Source organism: Apis laboriosa, unplaced genomic scaffold (assembly GCF_014066325.1).
Source record: "Apis laboriosa isolate Shangri-la unplaced genomic scaffold, ASM1406632v1 scaffold34_cov151, whole genome shotgun sequence".
NCBI classification, from domain to species: Eukaryota; Metazoa; Arthropoda; class Insecta; order Hymenoptera; family Apidae; genus Apis; species Apis laboriosa.
In genome coordinates this window covers 2,900,428-2,913,167 of record NW_025222928.1, presented here as the reverse complement: position 1 = coordinate 2,913,167, position 12,740 = coordinate 2,900,428, and the positions used below count along the sequence as shown (strand labels likewise).

General features: G+C 33.0%; 1 protein-coding gene across 1 annotated transcript in view; it reads right to left on the bottom strand.

Moving 5' to 3' along the window:
- Positions 1–12,740, bottom strand: part of LOC122714653 — a 29,327-nt gene that overhangs the window by 5,000 nt on the left and 11,587 nt on the right. Inside the window, exons 3-4 of the mRNA XM_043936174.1 lie at positions 6,033–6,177; positions 108–538 (exon numbers count right to left, since the gene is read on the bottom strand). Coding sequence (XP_043792109.1) covers positions 108–538; positions 6,033–6,132 — 531 coding nt within the window. The 5' untranslated portion in view covers positions 6,133–6,177. The remainder of the gene's footprint in view (positions 1–107; positions 539–6,032; positions 6,178–12,740) is intronic.

Sequence of the window (12,740 nt, the reverse complement as noted above, 5' to 3'; positions counted from 1 at the left end):
TTTATAAAAGATCTTTATAAAATAATAATTAGCCAAGGGAAAGATCTTTTTTATCAAAAAGATTAAAAGTCACTTCAATTATTTCGAAATTTATTTTAAAAACTAACCTCAAAGCCCAATACGCATAGCATTCGACAGGTATGCGCGGGACATTCTCGAGGATTGTCGCAATCGATCACGTCCATAGAGTTTCCCCTGGTGCCCGGGATCTCTACGCCGATCTCGTCCACGCACCAGCATTGCTTTTCCCGTGGGTCGCATTGTATCCTCTCAAATTCGCCTGTCTCGTTGTTGCACTTTGGTATAAATTGCGCGGGTCCACGTGGACCAAGAGCACGAGATCTTCTCACGGCTGCCTGCGCCAGCTGTTCACATCCTGTCAACTCACCGTTGACGCATTTTGTTCCGCAAGCTGTCTTGCAGCAACGTTCACCCGCTGACTGACACTGGAAGTCATTTTCACAAGTTGGTGCCCTTGCCGGACATACATTTTGCTCCTCGAAGGCTGGGCATCGACCTACTGCCTTCAGTGATGGTTCTGTAATAAAAAGAATATAAAAGATTGCTTTTCGATGTGAAAGTAATAAAAAATGACATACATATTGCTTTAATATATAAAGCAAAAAGAAAATAATATATATTTTATTCTTTGAAAAAAAAATCAAAGTTTGTTGCATTTATATATCTGTTGTATTTTATTTGTTTTAATAATAATAATAGAATGTAAAATTAATGTTATTTTATATCGATATATATTGATACAAAAATGAACAGATAAATAAATTTGTGGAGGAATAGATATAAGTATGTAAATATAAGATCGAAAGATTTATTCATTGATTTATTGATATCAATTTAATTGATATACAATATCTAGAATTAAAAATTACATTCTAAGTATTATTTAATATCTCATATTTGAAAAATAAATAAATTTTTCCATGTACCTTTTCCATTAATTAATCACAGCAAATCAAACTAAATAAAAGGAAATCCTCCAATGAGATCAATTTAAACCAATTACTTATTAAAATCTTCTCTCGAGAATATTTGAAGAATGAATAAAACATGGATCGAAAGATCTGTTCATCGGTTTATTAATAACGATATCTTTATCGATTCACATCTCTATTTTCCATTATTCAATAATCTCTTTTATTATATATCTATTATAAATAAATTTTCATATTCCTTTTACTCATTAATTATAAAATGAAAAGAGATGAAAAGAAAAGAAAAATTAACCTCTTAAAAAAAACATGTATTTTAATTATGTCACTTTTGAAATATATATACGATAATCTATAGCAGATATATTCAATATATCCAATAAATTATTATTAAGGATAAATATCTGTTCGAAAGGTTAATCATTTCAAGATAAACAATCAATTATTGTTCCTCAAAATTTTTTTTGAAAGATTTTTTTTTAAGAAAAGAAAAAATATTCCGGAATGTCTACGAACCGATGCAAAGAAGAGGTGTAAAGAAACGGCACACCTTGACACGAATTTATTTGAGCGTGACGGAATGAACATTTGGCGGATCAACCAACGCGGATTCGTCGTCATCCGTGTTATGTACCAACGAGACTTTATAGGTCAGAGTATCGCTGGCGATCTCGCGTACGGGTCTCTCACGGCGCGCCGCTTTCGTTCTCGAGCCGAAGTGTAGCACGACGATAATAATAATAATAATAAAAATAGCCGGACTCGAGGTAACGGTTCCTCGCATCCTACTGCCACACTTTACTCGCCTTACATGCTACGAGCACGTTTCCAGTTGCTTCTCCAACCGCTCGAGGGGACGTTAGCCGTCACACCGTAGGTGGAACACTTGATAGGTAAAAAGGAATGAGGATATAGCATGACCGCGAAATTTGAATGCAACGGAAACTTCGAAAGATTAATCTTATTATATTTGTAAACGAAATAAGTTGTATATAAATATTTTTGAAAATAATAATTATTGCTTAATTTTTTTATTCTAATTTCAATTCGAAATACTTGAAATTTTTTTTTAAATTTTGGAGCAATGAAAAACAATTTAATTTTGAAAACGTTTGTAGAATGAAAATTAGAAATTATTGATTTTTCAAATGTGTTTGATGAATCAAACTTAAGACAATATTTAGATAATTTACACATACTTATTTAATTTAATGAGATTATTGCATTTATTTAAATACTTTAAAAAATAAATATCATAAATTCAGAATTATTTAAGCAAATTGTTCGTTGTTATTTCTTGCTATTGAAAATGATTTCAGACCATTAAAAAATATATTTCTTTTTTTATAAATTTAATATATTTTAATGAACTGAAATCCATTCCAATACTAAACTACTGTCGTGAAATAGTTTCATCGCTTGGTTACTTAATAGGTTAAAAGCACAGCCTCCGGTCACACGATCTTTTTCTTACTAACTCGTCTGAGAACTCGAGTATAAACGTTGGACATGCTTCTGCGACAGCCACGATCCTTTTACAGATAGTCGTGGAACATCTTGGAAGTTGTGTCGAGTAAACGGGGTCGATAGTTGTTAAATCTTTGAGAGAGTAAGTAAGATTGCCCGCTTTTAAAAGTTTGGTTTTACAACATTTAAGTTTGAAGCGTTTGAAGTTGAAACTGTGAGCAACAGTTGAAAGAGCGATAAGTTTTTGAAATAGTTTTAAACTTATTTTATTGTGTAAGATTTGACAAGTATATAAAAAACAAAAAAGTCGATGATAAATTACTGAATTACTTCTAAATAATTTTTAAATTAAAACTTCTAAAGTTAAGAACGAGTCATATGTTTCTCGAAGATATATAATATAATATATTCAATAGTGTCAAAATATAAAATTAAAAATTGGTTCATCGATCATTTCCACGACTTCAGTGTCTAATCAAAAAATTTGGCGTACGCATTTTATGAAAGAAAGCATACATCGCACGTTAATCGACTTTTTATTTTGACTCTATGTATCTGCGCCACGTTTTCACACGTTGAAGATTTCATAAAAGTTTAGTGAAACCCATAGCACATCCGATTACCCGAATTTCCGGTTCGTTGGCCACAGTCCTCTTTCTCTTCGTCCCGTTCTATTATAACCATTTCGTTAATCCTAGTCGCAATACGCGAGTTTCGTTATATTACAACATTCTCGCGATCGAATCTCGTGTTATATATCATTTGGTATTTGTAAAATCGAATCTGGTTTGAATATTTTAATATTTTCAATTCGATGGAAGATTTCTATGTTCTACTTCGATACTTGCAATCGATTAATAGGCTCACATTGATTCAGAATTTTTCTATATTTAGATATTCTGTAAATAGAAAATAAGAGAATAGAATAATAATAAGAATAAAAATAAAAATAATATATATTTTATATTTAATTTCTAAATTATATTAAATATTTTAACATTATTGTACCAATAAATAAACAGTTTCAAAATAAAATATTTAACGTGTAATTTGTTAATCCAGTTAATTTGTTTTAACAGGAAATAACACGATGTATATGTTAACCAACTGCATCATCTCTTTGATCAATCAATTCATTCGTCCAATTTTTATAGAACCTACAAAACAAGTGAAGAATAAAAGTATGTCAAGAATCCCTAAGGACACATGAAAGATGAAGAAAAGATAGAGATGGAGAGAATGTCAAAGACACAGAGAAAAAGAAGAAACGCACACAGTATGGAAGCGGCGAAGAGGAAATGTACACTCCCTTTCAAAAGTCATCTGGTTGCAAATATTTTTTAAACATATTAATGTCTAACATCAATTTGCGAATTTATTTTTTTAACATCGCAATTACAAATTTTTATTAAATATTTATTCTACATCTTTTCTCTAATCTTTCTTTCATTTAAATTGTACAATCTGATAGTTCATAAAAATTTGAAATTAGATAGATCTAAAGAAATTTTTATCATTTTTTAATTAAAAAAATAAAAGTACATATAAAATACACATTTGAAAATGAAACGTTTAAAAATGTTTCTCGAGAGATTTATCTTTCGCAGATGAACGCTCCTTTGAGCGTAACTTTCAATTTATTAGTAAAAAAAAAAAAAAAAAAGAAAGAAAATAATTTAATTTTTGAAAGTTTTACTCTCAAATATATATTTATTAAATTCTAAAAAAATATCGGCAAGAATTTTTCTGATTAACTGTCAAAGCATAAACGATTGATTACCGATCAAACATCGTTTTACAATCATAATAATCGTATTTTAAAATTTATCGTTAACTGTATATAACTTATGAAAGGGAATGTAAGTATTGTACATACGAATGGAAAAACACGAAAGGTATACACGAGGTGGAGGCATGCCGAGTATGGAATGTGTTTTAACGGTGCGAGAGAAATCCAATTCGTTACTCGACGTAGCATGCAAATCGTGATATTTATCCTGTTGTTAACACATTGCGATTAATCGATCCAGAGATTGGACCAATGTCATTCTATTGCCAATTTAATCTGCTAATTAACGTCTCGTTAATTGGTATAGTTTTGGCTAGAGGATGTATCGCGGTATCACCGGTATATAATCCTCGACAAATAATTAACTCATCGATTAGGATGATCCTTCTCATGTCTCGTCGATGTCTCCACATATGCCTAATCGCTTTATGCAACTTTGTTAAAACAATTTAATGTCGGTGTTATGCATGTATGTTCGCTTGCATCGCGTAGGAGTTGCCCTCACGAGGTGATTTAACGACTTTTATACGTGGGGCGGTTGTACGAATGGTTGTCTCATTTATTCGTTACTCCACTTGAGAAAAATGTGAAAAGTGTCTCGCAATGTTCGAATCTTTTATGTTAAATAGGGCGTTGTATATAGTGAAATACGTGGAATAATCTTGAAGATATAAGAAAGATTGGCAATATGAATATTGTGAGAGTATCCTCGACAATTTTGAGATAAAAAAACGATCATCCATCTTTTTCCATTTTTCCATCCTTCTTCATTATTAATCTTCTATCCATACGACTATTTGAACTGTTAAGAAAGAAGCTTGTATTATAACGAGTTCTTTTGATAAAATTAAAAATTTATAATTGATTAAAAAAATAATTCTACTAATTCTATTTACTAATTCCTCTTTTTCATTTCCTTCCAATATTCTAAAAGTTCAATTCGAAGAAAGAAAATTAAAAGAAAATATATTTTCTTATTCAATTTTCCTCTTTGATACCTTACAAAAAGGGTAAACTTCGTATTACGACACTTCGTAAATTCTGTAAATCTTGTTTTCCTACTAGTGGACTAAAGTATTAAAACTTGATTTCCTCTTCGCTAAAGCTGTTTACGATAATCCTTATTCCACACTTCTCCCCTCGATTCGCCGCCCCCGTCACAAACGGGGGAACGAAATAAAATTCAAGAAACGGGGCGAAATATCTTCACTATGACGAGGATTGTTTGAGGAAGGATTGTAAAGAGGATTAGGCGTCTCTTTAAGCGGGCTTAGCTTTTTTCCCGCCGATCGTGGCGGTTTTTTCGCAACGGCCAAGGACGTGTCTACCGGTAAGGACGCTCCTCGAAAATCCGATCACGTCCGTGACGTCGCATTATATGCAGATGCACGTCCGTTTCAAGAGCTTGCTTTCCTTTTTTACTTCTCTCTCTCTCTCTCTCTCTCTCTCTCTCTCTCTCTCTCTCTCTCTCGCTCTCGCTCTCTATTTTCTTTCCTCTCCCCCTTCTCTTTATTTTTTTCTCTCCCTCCCGCACGTCGTCCCCGCCTCGTTGGCCGAACACGGCGCACAGACCTTCTATTGTTTGCTAATGGCCGCTCTTTCGATAATTCGGGACCAATCATTACGGGCGAACGAGCCGGGGCACGACGGCGAGGAAATCGCTGGAAATAAAAAACAAAAAAAAGTAGAAATATAAAAAAAAAGGAAAGGGGGAAAAAAAAGAAGAAGAAAGAAAAAAAGGAGGTGAGGGGGTTGGAAAAAAGAAAGAAAGAAAGAAATAAATAAATGAATGAATGAATGAACGAGAGAGAGAAAGGTGGACGTACCTGCTGTGACCGAGGATGAGAAAGACAGTAACAGCCAGCAGGTCGATGACACCCACACAACGGCACAGGCAAGCCCACCGTTGCAGAAATCACGGCGCATCCTCAGCGCATCAAGTGATTTTTTTTAATCGACCGCTATTTTAATCTGAAATTATCGAGAGAAAATATATGGTACATATACGTATGGATTATGTGAAAATTATATATGTGTATGTATGTGTGTGTATGTGTGTGTGTAACGTTTAGCATACCTCGAATACCCGAATTTCGTATCAATTGGTATTTAGACAATGGATGTTTATGCATTTATGCGTAATTGAAATGAAATATGCATAAAATTCATAGGACGTGTAAAAAAAAAAAAAACACGGGATATTAAAAAAGTATAAATCTTTATTAATTAGTCATGTTTATAAAAATGTTATTTTTAAACGAACATTCGATATCTATCGATATCGATATGGTTTGAAAAATTGTTATAAATTTTATATTGTTTCGTATCAAATTTAGATTTGAATTGGAAATTCTTTCGTAAATTTTAAATCCGTGAATTTTTCACTTGCTCACCGATACTGATTATATTGACTGGATTGTTGGAACTATCGTTGTTCAGAAAGAGGGGAAAAAAAAAAAAAAAAAAAATTTAAATTTAAATTTTAAATCGATTTAATCCTCTTTAGTATTTTTCGTTATTTACATTCAAAATATGAATGAATGAATGAATATATATATATATATGAATTTTGTATCCTTTGTATACGCGGGATTGATAACCTTATTTGAAAAAAAAAAAAAAGATATCGTTAAATCGACAAAAAAGAATCGAAAATTGTTATAAAATTGAATATAAAATTTAAATTCGAAATCAACATAACTCTCTCTCTCTCTCTCTCTCTCAAATTATTTCTCGTTATTTTTATTACAGTTCGACTAATCTAATAATGCAAACAAAATATATTCTATTAAATCTCATTATTGATGGAAATAATCCATATTGATTTTTCGAAACTTTAATCGATTTTTTTCTTTCGCGCCAATTTTACTTTTCATTCATATGTTTAATAATAAATCCAGGATAAAAATGCACGCGCGAGAGAGAAAGAGAGAGAATGATTTGAATTCGAATTTGATTCGAATTGGGATCGAAAAACGCGTATCTCATCGTCGAATGAGAGGCCGTCATCGTGGAAATAATTAATCGGTCCTTCAAACGTTTCAAAGGGGGAGAGAAAGTTGGCGCGCGCGTGATGGAATCAAGATTCGTGGTTAACACATTTTCCTTTTTTCGCGCAGGAAAAGGAGCCATTTCTATTAAACCACCTTAAAAGTTACGCGTTTCGCCGTTTCCAGGGCCAATAAAGCCGGGATTATAGATCCTTAATGGAAAAAGTTTCTTCTCAAAAACCGTGGAGAGAAGTCGGCGGCGATCGAAAGCAACAACCGGGCGGTTTTTCATCTCTCTCTCTCTCTCTCTCTCTCTCTCTCTCTCTCTCTCTCTCTCTCTCTCTTTCTCTCTCTCTCTCTCTCTTTCAAGCGAAATTATAAGAAAAGAAAAATTCATATTCGATACGAGAGATATTTATATTTGCGGTTCGAATAAAAGGATGAAGAGGAAAGTCGAGCCGTGCAATAAAGGAATTAATAATATTCTTTATTATTTACTTATTATAAGAACTTTTCTTTTGCAGATACGTTTAATTTGATATTTTTCCTCCTTCAGGTTAATCTACCTGATCGAATTTCCTTGTTTATTCTGTAATTGTGAAAGAAACTTTTTCAAGGATTTCATTAATATTCTTTTCATTCCAGATTCTATAATTTTCTTACGGTACAATAAAAGAATACAATCTATATTTTTTTATTTTTCTTATGCAATAAGGTAATCTAATTTTATGTCTAATAAATTTTTCACATCTCGACAAAATAACATCAATTTATTCTCACCGCATTGATTAATATTCTCATTTTACTAATATTACGTCTTACGATATCTACAATCTTATTATTTTAACAACAATTAGATTCAATTGTCACTCATTGTCCTCGTTCGCTTTTTCCTTTTTAACGAAATAAAAAAAAAAATATTTCAAGGAACAAACGAATTAGAAAAGAACACATAGGTTGAAATAACGAAGAAGAAGAAGAAGAATGAAATAATTGATGCAATCGTCAACAATAGAACGGTGATGCGGTCAAAAGGGAGTAGTCAGCGTCTAGTGTCGCGATTAATTTTACAGTTCAAGAACGTCGGCTCTAGTTTGTTGCTCTTCCCGCCTCTCCAACAGGCGGACGTAAAATAATCTTTTTAATTCTTACGACCGACCTTAAGTGGCCCTCTTGGAAAACTCGTTGCATCAAACTCGTTGCTCGAATTAGACGCGTGACGCGACGAACTTAGGAATCCTCCCTCTTTAAAAGGGAGAGAGAATAACAATGGAAGTTATGTCTCCTTATTCGTTATGCCGCTGAGAATATTCTAATGCGTTCCTCCCCGTTATTCATGAGCCGGGGTGAGTCGGCTTCGGGATCTACGAATTGTCGGGATACGTTTTCGTTTCTTTTTCCCTCCTTCCTTTGTTCCTCGTTACAACTTCGACGTCGAAGACCTTCCTTCCTCCGCTCCCCTCCTCCTCCCCCTTCCTCTTTCCGGCTCACGGTTATTTTCATCGGTGGCCACATCGTTCCACCGAGGGATGAAGAGATGATTAAAGGTAAAAAAAAAAAAAAAAAATAAAAAAACGAGAGAGAAAAGAGATCGGTTTCCCATTCTGTCGTTATTTTCCCTAAAATTCTACCTCTCCGTTGTAAAATTATCGGATGAGGTCGGATGTTTCGTCCTGAGATCATGTCGAATATCTTGATTACGCTTTACGACGATCGGTTGTATTATATCGTACGAGATGTTTCGTAGAAATGATATGAAATAACGAACAATGGAATGATATAAACAATATTGGTTTTATGTTTTGTGGGTGTAATTAACAGCAGTGGCTCAATGATGTATCTATTTATATATCGTTTTTTCATTTGCATTCGTAACATCTGTCATCCTCCTGTTATAATGTTAATTATAGATATATATATATATATATATATTTCCATGTCATTGTATCATGAAAAAAAAATGTTCATTTATAACGATTATCAATATTCTTCCATATATTTGAAACGAGAGATTTATAATATCGATTAGAATTTTTTTATTTTTTTCGAAACGAAAAGAAAGGTTAAGATACTTTTTTTTTTAATAAAGGAATAAGATCTGTCCCGATTTATATTCATTCCAATCAACGATATATACGCTAAAGCAATCAATCTAAACATCGTCGAACAATTTCTTCTCCCCCTCGACACCGATGCAATTACTCTCATAGTAGATGTTTAAGCGTTATCGATTTCAGCTATTGGTTTATCGGTATTTGTGTTAAGCGAACGCACACTTGGGATACATTTTGAAAATCAATTCTCCCCGAAATTGGAATTTCGTTATTTTATAAAAAAAAAAAAAAAAAATCAAATATTGCGTTTAATTCGTCTTAATATATTTTATCTCTTATTCAGTATTTTATTTTTATCTTTAACCGTTGGATATTCATCGACAGTTATCGTTAATTAAGAATTTTACCGGAAATATTAACTGGTAAATAGAAGATTGAATATTTATCATTCCATTTTTTTTTCTTCTTCTCTTCTTTCTTCTTCTTTTTCTTCACTTCAGTTATGTATACGCTTTATTAAATCTCCTCGAATCTCGGCGCAATCTCTTACATTAATTCCCCAAACCTTTCTTCCGGTTTGTGTTTTGCTTTAATCTCAAATTTAAACGAGCCACTCTCTTTTAATAACGATACGGAACTTTGGTTCGAATTTTTCATGAAAATTCAATTTAAGTCCGCGGAAGAACTTGCGAACCCCTCTTCTGATCTTTTTTTCTTCTTCTTCTTCTTCATCTTCTTCTTACTTTAAACGAGATACCACCTCGGTTGTTTCGTTTCATTAAATACAAATAATAACGAATTAATCGTTATTTATTTTTTTTTTTCAGAATAATTCAAAGAATAATCTCGTATTTATCATTAAATACATCTTTTTCTTCGTAGGAGTAAATATAGAATTTTCACTCCTCAATTTTAACTTTACTTTTCTTTTAAATATCTTATAAATATCTTTTAGAACAAAAAGAAAGAAAAAAATGATCTATAAAATGATCTATAAAACCATCGATCAACTAGAAATAATTTCTCAAAACGTTTCTTTCTTCCACGCCAAATGGAACTCGCACTTTCCCTCCACGATTTAATTTCCATATCTCCGATCCCTAATCCCATCGATTACCAAAGGCAAAATATCATTCCTGTACAGATCTTAATCGAATATCAATCCCGTATCCCATCCGTGGCCGAGATTGCAACGGAACCGTAATTTGGCCGTGGCAATATCCGACCGACCTGTTCCTCGTTTAATCATTTTCATCGCGATGAAATTGTTGCGGTGATACGGCAAGAAAGCCGGGCCCCACGGTTTTCAGGTATCAATTAGACCCGTGTCCCGCGTAGAAATTAGAATTTTCGGTATAATGGCGGTATATAACGACCATTCCAGAGGTAATTTTAACGTGATCATCGATGTAATTACCAGGACACAGGGTGGATAAAGGAGTCGCGGTTTACGCTCTCTTTCTCGATGCATTATTCATTACGGGGGGAGGGAGGGTTGGGGGTTAGCTAAATTCAAAGGCTTCTCGAAGGAACCGTTGGTAATTTTACCATCGAACATGCTTCGTGTTGTACGAATTCCGAAACAATATACAGGACGTGTGATCTATTTCGAAAATTTGAAAATTTCAACGTGGTGAATTTCGAAATAATACAGTGTGCATTTGAAAACGTGGAAAATTCTTTTTTTTTTTTTTTTTATCAATGTTAATTTCGTAATTACGCTTGGTGTGAATTTCGAATATAGGGTGCGTTTGGAAACGTGGAAAATTCCTTTTTTTATTGTCAATGTTAATTTCGTAATTGAATACGCTTAGTGAATTTCGAATATATATGCGTTTGGAAAATTTCTTTTTTTTTTTTATCAATGTTAATTTCGTAATTGAATACGCTTGGTGTGAATTTCGAATGTAGGATGCGTTTGGAAACGTGGAAAATTCTTTTTCCTTAATATGTCGATAATTTTGTAATTAAATATGGTTGAATACGAATTTTGACTAACAGGATACAATATGATGTTATTATATTTGGAAACGTGGAAAATATTTTGTGAATTGAAAAATATTTTAGATTAAATTTATTATAGAGTTAAATATCGTAGAATTTAAAACAAAAGGATAATTAAATCTTTTTATAACATATATGGATGCACACGTTATTTTATGTAAAACTTTTATCTTTCAAATAATAATATGTGTATCAATAAAAGCAGGATATTTTGATATAAAGCAAATGTTGAATGGATACTTTCCATGGACGTCATCAAACTGTCGTAAACATGTGACGATAAAAATAAGTCTCGAAATAATATTATATTCTTTTCACAGATATAACTCTCATGAATTTTGTACATAATGTATTATACCAAAACAACGCTACCATTGTTATTTTAATAATCTCTCAACAAGAAATACAGAATCCAAATACAGGAATCCAATTAAATCGAGAATGGAGCACGATTACCACCTTTCCATTCAATATTTCAAATCGAATATCTCTCCTCTTCGCTCTCGAATATTTATTAAAAAAAAAAATGTCACGCATCATTTCAATTTCCCTGATGCGCCTCTATTCAATCAGCTTGGAAAACAAAAGCGTCACTCGCATCCTTTCATCGATTTCACCTTGTCTCGCTACTCAGTACTTGAAACCCGTCAAAAGACGGTCCATATTTCATCGAGATGACCTCTTTCTCTCTCTCTCTCTCTCTCTCTCTCTCTCTCTCTCTCTCTCTCTCTCTCTTTTTTCTCTCAAGGCTAATACACACACGTACACACAGGATACTGGGTCACTTCGTCATCATCATCGAAGTTCCTTCCGGGTCGAGCTCTCTCGCGTTAACTTTCTATTGTCATGTACATGTATGACCGATACAACATCCATGGCCTCATCCATGCGTCATCGATGGAATACTTTCGTGGAAAGGTAGGTGCTTACTTTTAAACGAGAGGTCTCACTCCAGTGGGTCATCGGCCGATGGAAATCGTGAATGAGCGTATAAACTCTCTCTCTGCCATACGCATACATCGCGTGTAAGTGGAAAAATTTTGGGATTCCATGGAACTTTGGAATTCGAAGAAAAAAATTGCATGCAAATTCTTCACTCAAAAATGTATAAACGTATTAATAATTCATTATGAATTATTACATTTGTCACATTGATTCATTATATATTTGTATTTGTACCACGTTGATTCGATATTGAAATAATAAAGTTGTATTCAATGAAATGTTTAGTGTACAGATGTACGTTTATGTGTTCACATGGCACAAAAATCGATCGATGGATCACTTCGAAAAGAGAAAAAAAGAAAAAAGAAAAAGGAAGAAGAAGAAATTTCGATTGTATCCTCGTTCATAAGTAGCTCAGTGGTACGAAGTATAGGCTCGAAAATAGAAAGTATACATGCATATCATGGTTTATATCATCGCTGTATCGCGACATAAGAGTAGTCGATGCATTGTAGATCATCGACTTACCCCTCCCCCCTTC